The sequence below is a fragment of the Galleria mellonella genome, unplaced genomic scaffold, assembly GCF_026898425.1.
Source record: "Galleria mellonella isolate WM207_F2 unplaced genomic scaffold, CSIRO_AGI_GalMel_v1 utg184, whole genome shotgun sequence".
In the NCBI taxonomy this organism is placed as follows: Eukaryota; Metazoa; Arthropoda; class Insecta; order Lepidoptera; family Pyralidae; genus Galleria; species Galleria mellonella.
Genome location: NW_026442025.1, coordinates 10763316 through 10782017, shown reverse-complemented (window position 1 = coordinate 10782017; position 18702 = coordinate 10763316). Strand labels below are relative to the sequence as shown.

The window sequence follows — 18702 nt, the reverse complement described above, 5'->3', positions numbered from 1 at the left end:
TGGTGCGTGGGAGCGTATACGAGAGTACCTCCCTCGTCCGAGTAGAATCTAATTACATCATTATATAGGAAGCTAATTGAGAAAACATTTATTAGCATTGTTAGCAATAGATATTTACATCATACTTAATAAAGAAAAATCTGCATACATATCTTACTCAGAAAATAACTAAACAATGTTTTTGTATGAGAGATATTTGAGAAAAGTGATATAGAGAATCTTAATAAGACCAATAGAAGCCAAAACAATATTTTTTGTCTGTATGTTTGTTCCGGCATCCACCAACAAACTACTCTACATTTGGTGCAGTAGTTTGTTGGTGAATCTCGGCAAGGAGCTTATTCCACAGCCTAAGCGTTCGCGGAAAGAAACTCCTCTGAAATCATACTGTAAGCGACCATTTACGTTCTAGCATGTGAGAATGAATCCCTTGTTGATGGTGAACGGTATGATGATAAAAGGTGGTTGTGGATATAATTTCGAACAATTCCACAGAACGCAAGCCGTTATATAAATGAAAGCAAAATATATCTATGCACCTCGTTATTAAATAATGAAAATATAACATTTTATAAATCAGGCTGATTACTAAGAAACTATTTACTTGTATTACAATCATATGCATTTTCCATCTAATATCTAATAATTTATTAAGACATAAATGACATGCAAAACATCCTATTTTGGGGCCGCGTTTTGAATATTGATCAGAATTCAAAGTTAGGACAGCTCGGACGTGAGGAAAATAAACATTTTAATATTCTAGCAAAAGTTGAATGCACTATGGTCTGCATGAATTAATAAAAAACTCCATAAAGCGCGACTGCTGGCATCTCCCGCAAGTTTTGTCACAAAGGTCCCAGGGTCAATGACCCGTTTGGCGGGCGTGCCACATTTTTAAATGCATCAGAGACGAGCAAAAGCAAACCTCTGTACAGCCTAAGCAAGCGTTGCGGAATATCGCGGTATTCGTCTTTAATAACAAACCTGAACTAATATGAAACCACTGAGAATAAAAGCATAGATAGTCACGTATCGACATATCACGTGGAACGTGACTTTTATGACATGACACATAAAATATGTTGAGTATTCAAAGTATTCATAAAGTTCGACAATACATTGATGAACAATAAAGATAAAGACAATGTAATTCTGATGTGTTCTTGACAGATGTACGTACATCTAGTTATTGGCTTACATTTGTTTTGCCTCTTTGGTACAAAATTTGGTATTACAATTAATCTATAATATAAATTTGGTACATACCACAGATATAGCTGGATAGAGAATACGGAAGTGTCTTAACCCATATGAAAACTGAGCATGCCCTGTTTAACGATAACAAAACCATTTCGCGCATAAAATATTTTCGTAGAGTATATAACACTTAGAGAGCGGTGTATTGACTTAGGTACGTTCTACAGGAAAAACTGTAATTTGTTATTAACTATAATTTGCGAGTTTATCCGTATATCATCATTACCATATCAGCCGTTATCTGTCCACTGCTGAACATACCCCTCCCCATAGACTACTATAAGGAACGGTCCTGAGCCACCTGCATCCACTGACTCCCTTCACTCCATCTATTGGGGGTCGTCCTACACTGCATTTGTCCGTACGGGGACCAATTTAAAACGTGTACAGTAATTTAAAAAACGTGTTCTAGATAGTAACTGTTATATCATCTGTAATTGTAACACGTTAATTATTTTATATAGACAATAAAAATTCCAATTTCTTCTATTTGTATAGAAAATACTGGAACGATCTATTATTTTCAGATTGACTTGTTATGTTATTTTTAATCCGTTGTCACAAAAAATTACGCACAGTTTATTTTATAACGTTACAATATTTCGTATAAAGATATGAAAACATCGATAGATGAGATGTTACATAGTCACATTCAATTTTAAAAATTTGATTTAACACGGACAATCGTGTTTCTATAGTAAATTTTGTTCTCCAAATAAAAATACTCGCTTTAGGAACAAAATCGCGGGAGATAGTTATTATAGTATTATAATTATTAAAATAACTTTGCTTGTTTGTTACCTCTTGGCGCTTTAACAGCTGAACCAATAGGCTTGAACTTAGTAAACACCTAGTATTTGGAAAAAGAAATAATATAGGCTACTATATATAGGCTATGTATATATAGTCTACTCATTATCTCAGTCAATCAATACCGGTCACGCGAAGTCTCTGGTATAAACCAGTCACTTGTAAACGATAATATCTCATTAACAATACACTCTGCCAAGACTTTGACAAGTGGAAGTAAGTAGGTACGATAAAGTTCGAAGCAACTGTTTACGTGTTTGTTTGCGTCTATTAATATTAACAGCCGTAGCGGCTGGTCGCTATGCTATATAATAGATTGGTACGATTTCAGATAGAACGATTGTTATCACAAAACTCGTGAAATCAGATAACAAACTAGTCGCTCCCTTAGTACTTTAATAGATGAGAAAGGCGAAGGTAACAGTATACGAAGCGCGATTGCCCGGTTTGTTCCACTTCGAGCATGCTGCGCGCTGGCTGCACTTCCGTCGGGGCGGAGCTCGGTTTTTTATTTCTCTACACCTTATTTATAAAGAACAGGCTTTTATTAACTTTTACAAGATCAATCTATTCAAATATGATGATGATTTGTTGATATCCGTTTTTTTTATAACATAGGGAGCAAACGAGCACGCGACTTATCCGATAGTAATTATCACGCACCGTCAGAGAAATGGCAGGTGTATATCGCCTTTTAAGAAACAATATGCTCTTGAAGGTTTCTATGTCGTATTTATATCAGTTATTCAGCCCAACACAGAAGATCCCTTTTTAGGAGGATGGTAATCGAATATACCAGTCCATTTGACCATAAGCGGTCACTATAACCCATGTACGTGATACGACGAATGCTATGGGCACAACTTCCCGTGGCCCACCTTTGTGACATAAAAAAACTATACATACATCACCAAACACCTCTACGCCATATTAGCCAGTAATTACAATGCTATATTTCACTCTTCGAAATAGAATACAAACAAGTCTCGGAACGGCTTCTTTAACCACTGGCCAAAGCACTTCGCACAAAATCTCCTGTTTCTCTCTCGTATAATTGGTATTTTCATTATAGAGATAATCCAATTGGTTTTATTTTATAACATGCTGACTCAGCAGAAGTTTTAATTCTTTGCCGGAAAACCGTAATAGAACTATTATGAACATTATTATTAATTAAATAGTGTGCCATATAAAAAAAAAAAAAAAACAACTTCAATAGTGACAAGTTATTCAGATTTAAAAACTAAACTACTGAAAGGATTCTTATAAAACTACTTTGACACCAATTTGTAAGTATATCCTTCCAAATAAAAATAGAATTTTCCAAATCGGTTTACAAAACATAAAAAAATACAAGCGAATTGAGTATTTCCTTCTTTTTGAAGTCAGTTGAGATTTGTCAAATCCATTTAACCGTTTTGAAGTGCAATAAGCACATTATTTCTATTTACATATATAGGCAAGGACATAATTTCCAATTGGTAGCAGAGCACTATTCTGTAAATTCCATTGTACTGTCCATGTATGTAGATGACGGTTACAACATTTCAACAGAGGGGCCGCCGATTCCAACCAAACATTAAAATTAATTTAATTGCATGCAATTTTAATGCCAACTTTTTTATTGCGAAAGTATGCAATAATACAGTTTATTGATCACGAGGTTATGACGAACAAATCGTTATTTGAATATAAAATACCAAAATACTACACAATGACCTCGTCCAAATATCTCTTATGATTGACTGGTTATTAAATGTCTATATTATAACTGTTAAATATTCGAATATTTACTGAGTATTGTAAAATCGAATTAAAAACATTGCAGTAAAAATAATACTTTTGTATGTTTTAGTGCAATAAAAAATATTATTTTTCTCAACTTTTTCCCCATATATCACTCTCTCTTTTCATTAAAGAGTTTACTCTTGTCGGTGCAACTAATTCATACATTCTCCTCTAGCTAGCTCTATTCCACATAAGATCTAGTGTTTCCTTTATCTGTCCCATGTAGTTAATCCTAGGTCTTCCCCTTCCTCTTTTGCTTTTTTCTTCTATTATGCTATTAAAAAATCGTTATATCGTATAGAGTGGCCGATGGTGGCATATATCACTAGCCAAGATAATTATTAAAATGTCTATACAATCTTCTATATTACTTTAACTAACTATTATGCTAGCCCATTATTGTTTGAGAAAATTGCCTTATTCTTCAATGCATGTATGGATCATCGCTACCTGCCAAGAGACTTTATGAGGACTATTGTAATACCTATTGTAAAGAACAGAACGGGTGATGTCTCTAGTATTACAAATTATCGTCCTATCTCATTAGCCACTATTATTTCTAGATTATTTGAGCGCATAATTAACAAATACCTTTCAGAGGACTTCCTACCACTAAATAATGCACAATTCGGTTTTCGTAAGGGACTGGCTACGGATTTGGCTATTTTTTCATTGAAAAATACTGTAAGACAATACATATCCAGAAAAACTTCTGTTTATGCTTGTTTTTTGGACATCAGCCGTGCTTTTGATACAGTTAACTATAATTTGCTTTGGAATAAATTGCGTGAGACAAGGGTTCCACCTAATATTACAAATATACTGGAATTTTGGTACGAAAACCAGTTAAATCAAATTAGATGGGGTAACGTGTTGTCGGAGAGCTACAAACTTACATGTGGAGTTAATTCTATATTCATAGTTAGACAAGGTGGGCTGACCTCACCTGTTCTGTTTAATTTATATATCAATGATTTGATTGGCCGACTCGGTGGGACTAGAGTTGGCTGCCATATCGGTGGTGTAAGCCTAAATAATATCAGTTATGCGGACGACATGGTCTTGCTGAGTCCGTCAGCCAATGGTCTTAGAAAACTAATTGAAATATGTGAACAATATGCAAAGATACATCATTTAACATATAATGTCAATAAATCGGAAATTATTATTTTTAAATATGGAAAGGGACCTGAAATTTTGCCAAAAATTAATTTATGTGGGAATACTTTAAAAATAGTTAATAAATTTAAATATCTTGGACATATGTTGACAGAAGATCTGAAAGATGATAGCGATCTGGAGAGACAAAGGCGTAACATTGCATGTAGAAGCAATATGCTGGCTAGACAATTTAACCACTGTTCGAAGCTAGTCAAATTGACATTGTTTAAGTCTTATTGTCAGGCTTTCTACACCAGCCAGTTATGGTATAGTTATACGAAAAGGGCTTATAACACACTGCGTGTGCAATACAATAACGCATTCCGAGCGATGCTCAACTTGCCATGGCGGTGTAGTGCGTCTGGCATGTTTGCAGAGAACAGGGTTAATGATTTTTTTGCTATTTTACGTAATTATAAGGCAAAATTTCATGACAGATTAATGACAACAAGTAATAATATTGTAAAGACTGTATTTCTCACAGCATACCTGACGACAAGAGATTTTATAACGAAATAATTTAAATTGGTATTTTATAATTGATGTTTATTTTAAAAATAATAATAACAATTTATTTAATTAATAATATAAAAATGTTAACTATGGGTATATACCTGAAAATAAAGAGATTTATTATTATTATTATTATTATTACGTATATATCTACTATATATATATATATATATATATATATATATATATATATATATATATATATATATATACACACAATATCTGTGTATAAATTTAAATGGTATACGCTAATAAACGCACCACTCAAACGGCTGAACCGATTTAGATTTTTTTTTACCAGCTGTATAATTTAAGTACGATTTTAAAGACCTATTATGTTAGATATAAGAACAGTAGATTATTTTTTGTACTTTTTGTTATCTTTCAAGTTTATAAATTTACATTATGACGTTATGACGTCGAAGGACAGAATAGAGGTTGCGTACGTTTACGAAAAATATTACAAGAGTATTTTTTGTTTTTTTAATAGCTCGGGGATGGGAAACAAATAGATGGTTCATCTAAAGTAAAATAGTAGACCTTGTGATGTATGTACTATAGGTGTCTTTCATGCCATCAATATAATTTAAGATTTGTTGTTGTTACACAAAAAAACACCGACCTCAATAGTGGAAAACCCGGTTATTTTTATTTAAGAATTACTGAACTGATTTCGACAAAATTTCGATGTTATCGAACTGAATGAATATATACTTTCAGATAAAAAAAAAAAGAAAATTCCAAATCGATATGTAAATGATGGAGTTATGAGGTAACAAACGTAAAAAAAAATACTATCGAATCGAGAACTTCCTGCTTTTTGAAGTCGCTTGAAAATATGTCACGAAACGATTAATTTTAATCATACAACAATGTACATAGAGTTGAATTTGAATTGTAATAGACACCACCACAGCAAAGTTAAATAAATATAAATTTCAGTAAAAACAAATATGTAACTTAAAATCAACGTAACTAATACCTCCACCAACATACAATGTGCAAAATGTACAAAATATAGTATATTAGTAGGTGCTTAGAGCCTGCGCAGACGAAGGATTGCTTACGGCTTACTTGTTAGTTTAAAAATTTTTTTAGAAAAATTAACTAACACAAAACTAACTGAATCAACAACTGTTGTATTGCCAAACCAAACCTCAATTATTCAACAACGTGTTCTACAATACTTGCGATTGATTTATAAATTATTTATTTATTTATTTTAAAATATTATGCAAGTCTTCTATTTCTACTTGAATAATAATGTACGAGTACATAATACACAAATAAGAAAATCAAGAATCGCCTTTAAATTAAAAAACTTATATCGCGTAAAATACAAAAAAAAAAAATATGAATTGAGGACTTTTTAAGTTTATTTATTATTTATTTATTTATTATAATTTTTTCCCAGACGGGAATTAACACGATCATTTAAGTAAACTATGTTAATTCTCGTGTCTTATAAACTATGTAACACGAATGTCTAATCCCCTTCTTCATATAAACTAAAACCTTTTACAAACTTTTTTTTTAATAAGCTTTATTCTATTAGGAATAGGCTAAGGTCAATGACCATGCTGCCCATTCTTTAGTTTTAATTTAAATATTACTGTTTAATTACATTAAATTAATGTCTTCAGTTGTCAATTATTTATATTTCACATTTTATTATCCGATTCAAATTTCATTAGTGAAAACCTATTTTACCTATTATAGTTTTGTCACTTTCAAACAAACTGAGAATTTAGCACAAAAGAAAGAGAGAAGCTTATAAGATGTTTGAAGTTTTTCTAAATAAGGGGGTAAAAGTTAAAGACGTTTGTTCGCCGTATACGCAGATCCTTAATATTGTCCGCCGTGTGCGCAGACCCTTAATATTAAAATGGTACTCACAATAATAAGACGACAGCATCGATAGCTGGAGATCAGAGTCATCTGAAAGAACGTGTGCATTACACTACATACTTGTGCATGAGCTATATCCAAATGTGTACAATATACATCTTGTCAATTTAATAAAATATTTACAATAATGGGCTTTATTTATCTAATAATTTAAATATTTTTTTGCTATTTACTAGTCTGTATTGACACAAATTTATAATCGTAAAATCAACTCTTGTTTGAAAAGCAACAGTTGAGTTTCTTATATGTTCTTCTCATCTGAAATTGTATTTTGAATGGGTGGTAGGTAAAAAAAAAATATTCAAAAATGCTTGTAATTAAGTTTACTTCAATAAAAAAAAATTATTACTAAGTAATACAATACAGTTGTAATAGGGGAAGTATCTGTACATAGGAGATATTTAACTAACATTTATGTGAGGAATCATAATAAAGGCAACAGAAGACAAAACAGTAACTTTGTAATTATTGTATGTCTGTCTGTATGTTTGTTTCGGCATCAAACAAAAACTATTGTACCAAATTGAATGGGATTTTCACAGTTGTGTTCCTGAAGAACTTATTTAAAATCTGGTATTTGTTTTATCTTGATACAACATCTAGAAATGGTCACTTATAGAATCCACATGTAAGAAGTTGCAGGCAAAATTTAATACGAGTTTTAGAATATATACAACAAATAATATATACACACAACCATACTCTTTGGCGCCAATTTTATTCATACATAGATAGGTATATTTTACAATCATACTTATTTTTTATCTTATTTTGTTTTAAAAAGAAAATATATTTTTACAAAGGCAACACTTTATTTAAGTACCTATAAATTATGGATCACCTAATGAGTATTACTTTTTTTTTAAATTTATCAAGCTTATAAATAAGTGCTATCTATTAATGTAAAAGTTAAGTAGTGATTGTTAGCACATTTTTTGTGTTTCTTTTTAAAACGTGTTTTTATATTAAATTAATAAGAGTTAATTTAATAAAATTAGGCATATTTCCATTCTCTATGGGGGTGATGTATCTATTTTAATAAATTAATCTGTAGCTGTATATGATAATAATCGACATATAAAATAATTAAATTGAACACTATTAATTCAGTTTAATTTAATTAGATCCGGAAAAAAATACAATCATTAAATGTGCCAGGACTTGGGTCTAAGTTAATTGAATTAGGATACTTAATAATATTCAAATAATCTGTAGTGGATCAAGCAGGAAGATAAAATGGCTTAGTAGGATTAATTTAGATTTTATTAGTATTTTTAGCAAAATTAATCTACAGCCTTATTTACAAAAACTGTATATAACAGCAACTGAATATTCAAGATTGTTACAAAAATAGAAGAAAGTAAAAAAAAAACATAGATACGACCAATATCTTATAAAGCTATTTTAGCTATTGATTGGTACATGCTGTATCTTTCTTTTGAATAAAAAAATTACAATTGGAAAGTGATAAAGTGTTGAAAGTTAAAAAAAGTTTATTTGAAGTTTTTATTGGAGACTCTTATATCAATACTGAAAGAGAGTAATGGTAAAGTAGAATAAGGCAGCTCCCCTAAACCCCCTAGAGGTAAACACTATCAAGAATGAACAGTTTTTTAGCCACAAATATTGATATGAAAAGAACTGGCCTTTTGTTAATAAGTTACAATTATGTAAATTACTATACTTACAACTATAAAAGTATCCCCAATTTGGCAGTCCAACGGCTATGGCCCCCACTATGAAGCAAATGAAGCCGAGTATGACCACTGCTATAGAGTACAGTGCCTTTTTATTGGCCATGGCTGCATGACTCAGCCAACCTCGTGGGCCCTGCTACACGACATCAGGAATGATTGGCAGCTGTTCGATGATTTCTCAACCTCATCTGGTGCATCTGAATAACAAAAAGGTTACATATTAAAATGATTAAAATATATATCAAATTATAAAATAATATAATTAATTAATATTATATTATATATATTAAATTAATATTATATTATTATGTATTATATTATGATTATTTTTTGATAAAATGTGTATTAGTAACACAATATGTTTACATTTCTGCATAGCAAAAATAATAATCATAATATATAATTTTGGTTATTATTATTGCCATTTTAGGACTTATTACCATGTTGATTACATTAAAAAAAATAAAGGATCTAATATAAAAAAACAACAGTAAGGAAAACTGAAAAAAATATTGATTAATTTAAAATATATTGCAATTAGTATGAAAATAAAAGTGAATTACTTTTTGTGTGATTTTTTAGTCACACATAAAGTAATTCACTTAATTTCTTATGCATCTTCAAAATAAAAAATAAAAATATATTATAAATCTTAATAGACTTTTAAGAAATGTAACTATACTATTGCATAGTTCAGAAAATGACTTCAGCCATTAATAATGGGACTGTCTGTTGCTCTTTTCAAACAAAAGTATTTATGAGTTATACATTTTGTGTAATTATAAATTATAAGAATACTGGCATAAGATTTAAGATATATATACTCATAGACATACAGAAATAAAGTTAAAAAATAATTTAGTCATAAACTAGAACAGACCAATTCATGAGTAGCACCTGTTTACAAATATATATTCATTACAAAATTTATTTTTATTATAATTATAAATTTAAAAGTTTATGAAGATTTATGTTTGAGTTTTTGATTCTTTCAAACTTAAATTTTCAAACAGATTTGAATGAATTCAAAATTGACTTTATTCAAATAGACTTGTTTGTTAAAAGAACTTGTAAGCTCTTTTAAATCATTACCTTTTATGATTCTACTGGTGGGTTTGGAATGTTGTTATCTACTGAGAAGAAACCACAAGAAACTCAATAGTTACTCTTTTAAATCAGTGGACACTCTTAAGAGTAGTTAAGAATATTTGTGTTTATTTAAATATACTATGTCTAAAATAATGTGAAACTTGTTCAACAAATAGGTTATATTCTAACTTTACATAGAGGATCATACAAGTAAAGCATCAAGATATAGCTAGTGTTATAAATGTGAAAGAGAATATGCTTGTTTGTTACCCCTTGGTACCTAAACAGCTTAACCGATAATTGTGAAATTTGGCTTAGTGATAGTATCTAGAAAAAAGAAGAATATAGGCTACCACAATCAATCAATATATCCTAATTATGTAAGAAAAGTAGTGGGTAAAAGTAATAATAAATACTATATTTCATTTATTACCTTAACAACCCATTAACATTACTCCCTTAAGACAAGGGTATATAATATTTTATTACTATGTTACCTGGACTGTAATATTACCTTCTATTTTACTACAATTAGTATTTATTATTTACAAATATTTTTAATTTAATCATACTTCCACTAAATACTTTATAATCACAAATAAGAATTCAATTGGGGGGGGTTAAAACATAATTATTGTTCGAAAATAGGTATAGAGGAATAAGTTTTAATATAAAACTGATATCGCAAAATTGATGATTCGATGCAAAACCATAGTCATTAAACTCACACAATGCTGTCATTGAAAACCGGTCTCAGGCCTAAAGTAAGCGGGGGCATAGGAATGTTAAATCAAAACATAATACAACGAACGTTGTTGTCAAAATTGTCTTATTGGAAACTATTATATTCTAATAAAAATCTCACTACAAAACATCGACTAAACATTTTTTTTGCGTGGTAATTGAAGCACAAAGCGTACAATGGGCAGAAACAGTTATTTGGTATTACTTTTACTCACGTCTGTATCATGAAGTCTTCTTGTATTGGCCTGTAGAAATCACACACAGCTCATTCAACTATGCTAAATAACCTATTTTAGTAAAACATTTTTTAAACACTTCGTACGAAACAAATCACTTGTTTTTAATTGAATGCACGGTTCCTTCAAACAATTCGAAATTCGAATACGACACACCTGTTTTAAATGCTGTACAATACAAAAGATAATGAAATACTTAAATATTGTATATATTTTTGTAATAACAATACGTCACGGAGAAGTAACTGTACCGTAAAGTTCATAGATTATAATCTTCGTGAGAAAATACGAGCAACAAATTCACTGCAAAAGCACTGCCTACACGATTACGCTATTACATTGCCGCGCGCGATATGTCGATGTGTTCGGTAAATAAACTGGTTTTTTAATTTCAATTTGACTTTTGAGTGAACAGTTGAGCACACCGAATGGAAGGAGAAGGAAATAATAAAATGTTTCGTACTCACTCTAACTATAAGCCTTTTGCAATGTCGACAAAGATGAAAGATATGCACTCTCCAACCTTCATGTTGATAGATGTCGATAGAAATACTTTAAAAATAATATTATCTTAAACTTTTCATAGCATAATTTATTTAAATATGCACTCATATTATTCAAAAATACCGCGAAATAACAATTTTTATTTAGTATTGGATTAAGTACCTTATATTTCTAAACGAAAACAACACAGCATTACGTTCCAATCTACGCAGTTAATATTTTTTATTTGAAAGGAACTACTAATTACTAAACGAGATATTGATAGCATCACTATTTGAAAATGTGAAAAAAAAAACATAATTATTCGTTCTTTTTATTGAATACTAGCGACTCGTCCCGGCTTCATACGGGTGCAATGTTGTTACTAAATATAACCACCTACTACAGAATGTCCTTATAAACAACGTTTACAGCTTTATGTCATTAGACAATACAAACATGATAAAGTGCTATAGGGCGAAGCGTGGCCTTCAATGCGCTATTACATAGACACGCGCCGCCGGCCGGGCCAGTAACGCCGTACCGCTATGTCCCTGCATTTTAAATCTGTAATATCTCCAGAAATATTCATTTCAATGACATGCTGTCAAGGACCATATTGATCTATATTAAATGAATAATATATTTAACGTACTTAATGGGATAAAAATTTATGCTGTATTGCTTAAAATCACTTCGTAAATAAACCATTTTACTCGTAAAATGTAAAGGATAAAAAATGGTTATTGTGGGTTATCCTTAAGACATAGACATATACCATCGCGGACTTTTTTGTTAACCCTTTAAGGTGTACCATACTGTAGTACATTGTTTTGGTTTATCTCGTCGGGTTCAGCCAGGGTTTGCAAAGTAAGCGCTAAAAATGTATCTATTTACGAGATCATATTAGAAACGTCTAAATTTATCAGTGTTTCTCTACAATATTATGCATGTATTATACATATAAACCTTCTTCTTGAATCGCTCTATTTATTAAAAAAACCGCTTCAAAATCCGTTGCGTAGTTTGAATGATTTAAGCATACATAGGGACAGACAGACAACGACTTTGTATTATGCTATGTAGTGATATGTATAATATACCTTTACACCCAATATTTATCTCACTCATAATGTCAAACAGTCAATAATTATTTTCTAATTTTTCTTTTTACTATTGACTAGTTGATGATGTTATATATGCCCTTTTACACTGTCTGTATGTATTAAAGTTCAATAAATAAATAAGTTATTTTTTTATATAAATTTAGTAGAACAGAAAGTAATGGTAGTAAAATATCTTTTAGTTAAATATTTAAAAATTGATAGCGTTCATTTAGGAAAGTATGTATTATATTTATTTGGATACTTAATTATTAGCTATAATTAGTAGGAAGATTTTTCAGGGTCAACAGAACACTTGTGACGCTCTTATTGTCGTAAGCAACCATGAGTTATTATGGTAACTGTATACAATTAGGCGGGCTATAATAGCTTAGTTTCCGGTATTTGTATCAAAATCACTGCTACATATGGCAGAGTTTTTATGTAATAATTACATTTAGTCTTTGGTCTACTACCGAACTGTTTGGGACTTTAACCCTGTATTCGTTATTCAGTTTGCTAAAAATACCGAAGTATGGGTGGTTCGGTAAATTAATTTATAAATAAAAAGTGAGATATAAAACCTTTTCTTAAAACTTTAAGCGATAATTATAAATATATGTTTTAATCTAGTTAATTTGAAAATGAGTTGAACGGTAGCAAATCCTGACGCCATGTACTGTTCGATATAGTCCCGATTAGTCCTTTGTTCTCAAATAATAAAATTTTAATAAACTTAGATTTTCTCAATGTTAACATAATAGACATAAAGGCAGTTTAAATTAACACCTCGTATTTTTACTATTTTTTATTATATATTAGATTCTTAGATTACATTTTACCCTTAACGTTGTCTACCACACAGGAATAAGTACATTAATTTATCGAAATAGATAGTAACTTAGCTCCTTTTGTATCCCAAATACTATGTAACAACCAAACTCAGTTAATTTGCTTACAGTTTTTCATTTTGATGATGTACTTATGCAGTCGAATTTTGTATTTATTATTAGTAGTAATTAGTTTTCTAATTCATACATAGATATATAATTTATTTGCATAAATTGGCACACAAAAATATTAATAGATAAAAGAAAGAGAAAAAAAGGAAATAATATAAAATAAGTAACACATTTTTTTCTTAATCATGTGTGTTACAGTAACACACAAGGCAGGTATTTAGATTTGTTCTTGGTGTCACTTTGTGTTAATATAATTTAATTTAGGAATAATATTAAAAGTAAGAGGTACCACTTATCGTGTAGAGGCCTTTATAAAGCATTTATTTTAATTGTAGGCTGGTAATAATAACTATGATGATTTTATTCTTAGATTATTCGTAGAGTTCCTAGTCTATTTATTGTTCCTTTTACAATAAATAAAAGAGGCGCTACTATAAACTACTCTATCCAAATTTAGCGGGAATTTATTTTTCATGTTTAAAATTTATAAGATTACTACTAGACTAGTTTATTAAAAACACAAAATAATGTTCGTAGTACAAAAATATTGTGTGATTGAAACACGTATGTGTACGTAGTTATCAGTTATTTCTGAGACCGTGAGGTTGATCTATTTTTAAATATAAACGTTTGAATAGAAGCGTCTGGCTATATCATAATATTTGCTAATAAATTTCTTGTGGCCTAATCAGTGGAAACATTAGTTAAAAATATTACAAATTTGATTCATTCATATAATAATTTATCTGTAGTGTTCAATACTACTTGAATTTGTACGCAACAAATGCTATTTCTGTAACGGTGGACTCTTTTTAGGTTCTGTGAGCAAGATTGAAGAATAATACTTACAATAGTGGATTTCAGTACTGTTCGACGTATATTTTAATATATTTGATATGTTATTACAAATCCAGTTTGTTCAATTATGTATAATTTTGGGATTGAGTTCGATTATTTGTAAGTACTTAAAATTATATATTTATATTAATGTTTTTGTATTAATTAGCCCGAAGGATAAGTAAGCTAAAATGGCAATTGGCTGGTCAGATAGCTCGAAAAACCGACAACCGATGGGGAAGAAAGGTTCTTGAGTGGCGACCTAGTACGGGCAAACGTAATGCAGGACACCCCCTTACTAGATGTAGTGACGACCTGAAATGCATGGCAGGGAGTTAGTGGATGCAGGTAACTCAGGGCCGTTCTTTATGGCAGTCTATGGGGGAGGCTTATGTACAGCAGTGAACGGATAATGGCTGAATTGATGATGATGATTAATGTTTACCTTTATATATATTTTATTATAACGTATATATATTTTATCATTTCATTTTTTTACAGTTACTTTAGTGGATGCTACTGGTGATAATGTAAGTTATTATTTGTACAAGTGCATAAGAATATATCTTTAAATAATGAAATTAACAATCAACCATACGATTCGCCTGATGGCTAGTGACAATATTATTAATACGATAATAAATATGTTCAAGATAAACACATACATTATAATAATATATTCCCCAGTATGTAGTAAACGCAGTCGCAAGTTGGAATCATTCTAAAATCTTAACTGTTTTCAACATTTAAATCACTGTGATATAATATATGAAAAGATATTTTTTATTAAGTAAAGATGCCTGGTTTAATTAGCTAAATTATACTATAAAATATACTTAGATATATATATTATTTCTTTTTCAGCAGAAGAGTTGTGGCGTAGATGGAGACTGTTTGTCTAGTCCCGTAGACTGTAATGAAAAATGCGGCTGTGATAGGTTCGTATTATTTAATTAATTGACCATTTCAGATCACAATATTGTTCTCACATTACGACACATGAAATTGAATGACATTTTATTAGATTAATACACATAATCTAAAGAATAAATTTAAAGAATAGAATTAACGTATTTTTTCAAGGAGTATTGTACTGTACTTACACGTAAGGAAGTATATAATACCTATACGATCTTTAATAGGGTGACCATATATCTATAAATCTAACCAACCAAAGCAGGGAATAATGAAATTTTAAATTTGGAACAGTATTATGCTGAATTTTTTTTACTTCCCAATAGATAAGGAAATTATTCTATTTTAAATTTAATTTCAAATTTAAATAATCTTTATTCTGTTCCACTCAGGCGGATGCTTTTGGAAACTAAGCGTCAACAACTTGGGGAAATCTTGATAGATGGCAATATCAACCTTAAAACAGTGTTCATGTTTTATGATTTTTAATTTGGTTTCAGAGCTTACTATTATAACAAAACAAGTGAAGAATGCGTGTTGGATGTAAAATATCTGATGCGAACAATTATGACTACATACGATTCAACAGGCGAGTATTTTACGAAAATTCAATGATTGTTTATTAATTTCATTTTGCAAAATTTTGTTTATTTTATTCTAACTAATAATTAAAAATGCTGTTACATAGTAGATACAAGTATATAGTAAATAATTTACATATACAGTGCAAGGTTCGTTTGGTATTTAACTATAGTATCTGTATTGGGTGCAAAGATTTTTTAATTAACACTTATAAAATTTATAATTCTATAATACACATCCATTCTTATCTAGTTAAATCTCAGTCACAAGTAATATAATAATAGTATAAAATAAATAAAAAAGTGATTTTTACGTATCCTATTTCATGTCACCTCGACATAACTCAGATTAGTTCTCTTTCTTTATAAGTAGGTATCATACATTTTCTTTTTAGCGACACTATTTTTGTATGCATCGTATTATTATTATTATATACAAGTACCTAAAATTTAAACAACTTGCAGCATTCACATGTAATAGCATGTGAGTTTAAACTAATAGACTACCTAATTATTTAGGTATTTTTATATTTTTTTTTGCATGTTATTATTGCGATGGGTTTTTAACTTTAAAATAAGAAAAAATGCCTAATTTTGTATTTACGTAACTCTGCACTTTTTATAACGAATATACGATTTAGGTACATTAAAAATTTGGTAAAATAGGCATTGTAAAATGTTACGTATTTGTCTACAGATCACGATAGTGCTACCGAAAATGGGATGACAAGTAAGTTTTGTCTTCTAAATGTATAATGGTTAGATATAATTCAACCACTGTAGATAAATGTTCGTCAGATCATTTCAAATTTGTGGTTTGCATTTTTATGACTAAAACTGTTGTTGGGTTAGTTTATTTCTCCATACTGATAAAACCTAGTTTATTGATTATTATCTGTAATAAGTATATTTAAAAATACACTTACTCCTAATGATATACTCGTATGAATTAGGAATGAACCAGGTTCACTCCTTGTCCAAAATATGTTTTTTTTATGCATGCATGTATACTAACTTGTTTCATTTTACAATAACCATAACCTGAAATAGTATATAAACCTTAGATTATATAGATAGAGTGACTCCATACAAATGCTTCGAGAAAAACGGATCAATTTTTCATATAATTTTGAGCGATAAATAGTTATGAGTGATTCCTTTATAATTTCCATATTTAATTTGTATACATATTTATAATTTGCATCTTTTCAATACGTAAATACTAATTTTATTCATTAAATAATACGTCAAGATACATTGTATACGTAAGTACTCATAGATATACAGAAAGCTGGATAAAAAAAATGAGTCATCTAATTTGACAATTAGTTTACAAAAAGTTGACACGTTTTTGAGACTCGATGCTCTATCTATATAATCTAAGATATAAACATTATAAGTGATAGGAATTGAACCCGGAATTAATATTTGATTCGAAATAGCAGAAGTTGGAAGTTTGCTTGTTCATACACTTAGATTTCATACCATACTGCAGTTAAGACAGTTCATACAATATATTGCTTGGAAATTATTCGTTAATCGTATTAAACAATAATAAAGATTTATTTACATAATTATCTACTCAAACTAAAATAAATTTTGAATACAGTTTATTGCTTTTTTTATTTGTATTATTTTCATATAACAAGTGTATTTTTTTTCCAGAGAATATACAAATTGAGGCTGAAAAAGTCTTCAAAGGAATTATTGTGTCTGCAATAATTTTTATATCCTTTGCATCTATATGCGTACTTACAGCATGTTTATATTGTATTCGCATAAGCTACACGTAAGTAATGGTATTAGGTACTTTTGCGACAAAAATAATTAAGTACATATTTATTATCTGTTTATCTTTACTGTTTATATCTATTATTTGTTTGTCATAACACCAAAGCCGTTATCGTGTAGGTGAAGTCAAATACAAATTAAAACAATGTTAACAACCTCCATGTCAAAGATTGCTAGCGAGATATTCCTATTAATTTTGAATTTAAATGAAACAAGTGCGTACTATGTTATACTTAGTCTATCTTTTTATCTTTCTCTGTCTGTAGTATATCTAATATTTGGAACTTATGACGTTATGACATCTCAAATTATTTCATAAATTATTACATCCATAGCTCTCGTTCTTCTAACAAATAGGTATTATTAAGATCTTAATTTTAAGAATTTTTGAATATTTAAGAATTTATTGCATAAAAATAAAATTACTTAGTAAAATTTATTTATGTAGGTAGTCCTCTTGCCTAGTTGCTGATGTAATATGTCTATTTTTTTTTATTTCAGAGATCGCAAACTTAAAAATGATGTAAAGGCTTTAGCCAAGAAGTTGCACAGAGATAAAAAAACTAAAAAGTCAATAATGAAGACACCACAGACACCTGAATCGCAAAGTTGTAATGTTATAGTGGAAAGTGCTGGTGTTTTTGTTGTTTGAGAAGCTGTTGATGTGCCAAGGGCAAAAGAAAATTTTTATTATTTCGCCAAGTTTTCTCTTCTTTTTGATAAGTTGTTTATTGCCGTATTCGTTGCAAAATAAATTTTGCCTTTTAATTCTGTTTATGAATTTTACAGAAATACATAAATTTATTGAGAGGACTTATTATTTC

General features: G+C 29.6%; 2 protein-coding genes across 8 annotated transcripts in view; one reads left to right on the top strand and one right to left on the bottom strand.

Moving 5' to 3' along the window:
* LOC113509515 (uncharacterized) overlaps positions 1-11602 on the bottom strand; it is a 61938-nt gene extending 50336 nt beyond the window's left edge. The window contains exons 1-4 of one of the 3 annotated variants that reach the window (XM_026892872.3): positions 11458-11600; positions 11186-11215; positions 9129-9334; positions 7429-7470 (exon numbers count right to left, since the gene is read on the bottom strand). In XM_026892872.3, the coding sequence (XP_026748673.1) occupies positions 7429-7470; positions 9129-9240 (154 nt within the window). In that variant the 5' untranslated portion in view covers positions 9241-9334; positions 11186-11215; positions 11458-11600. Of the gene's footprint in view, positions 1-7428; positions 7471-9128; positions 9335-11185 lie in introns of all 3 variants that reach the window. The other 2 variants (XM_026892861.3, XM_026892879.3) reach the window with 2 other exon arrangements.
* A 1659-nt stretch (positions 11603-13261) lies between these two features.
* On the top strand, positions 13262-18688 carry LOC113515856 (uncharacterized). Of its 5 annotated transcripts, none has more exons than XM_052893690.1 (8): positions 13262-13362; positions 14571-14711; positions 15093-15121; positions 15456-15529; positions 16007-16095; positions 16785-16817; positions 17753-17876; positions 18380-18688. In XM_052893690.1, the coding sequence occupies exons 2-8, from the start codon at positions 14651-14653 to the stop codon at positions 18528-18530; spliced, it is 561 nt and encodes a 186-aa protein (XP_052749650.1). In that variant the 5' UTR covers positions 13262-13362; positions 14571-14650; the 3' UTR covers positions 18531-18688. The 5 variants fall into 5 exon arrangements, with proteins under 5 accessions (XP_052749650.1, XP_052749651.1, XP_052749652.1 ...); XM_052893691.1 differs by lacking the exon at positions 13262-13362 and adding an exon at positions 14293-14358; XM_052893692.1 differs by lacking the exon at positions 13262-13362 and adding an exon at positions 14300-14318.
* The last annotated feature ends 14 nt before the right edge of the window (positions 18689-18702 follow it).

What these genes read in the sequence shown, in the direction of transcription:
- LOC113515856 (XM_052893690.1), top strand. Translation starts at nt 14,651, where the DNA reads ATGTTATTACAAATCCAGTTTGTTCAATTATGTATAATTTTGGGATTG. An exon ending in TACCGAAAATGGGATGACAA is followed by an intron (nt 16,818 to 17,752) that starts GTAAGTTTTGTC and finishes TTTTTTTTCCAG; the next exon opens with AGAATATACAAATTGAGGCT. An exon ending in TGTATTCGCATAAGCTACAC is followed by an intron (nt 17,877 to 18,379) that starts GTAAGTAATGGT and finishes TTTTTATTTCAG; the next exon opens with AGATCGCAAACTTAAAAATG.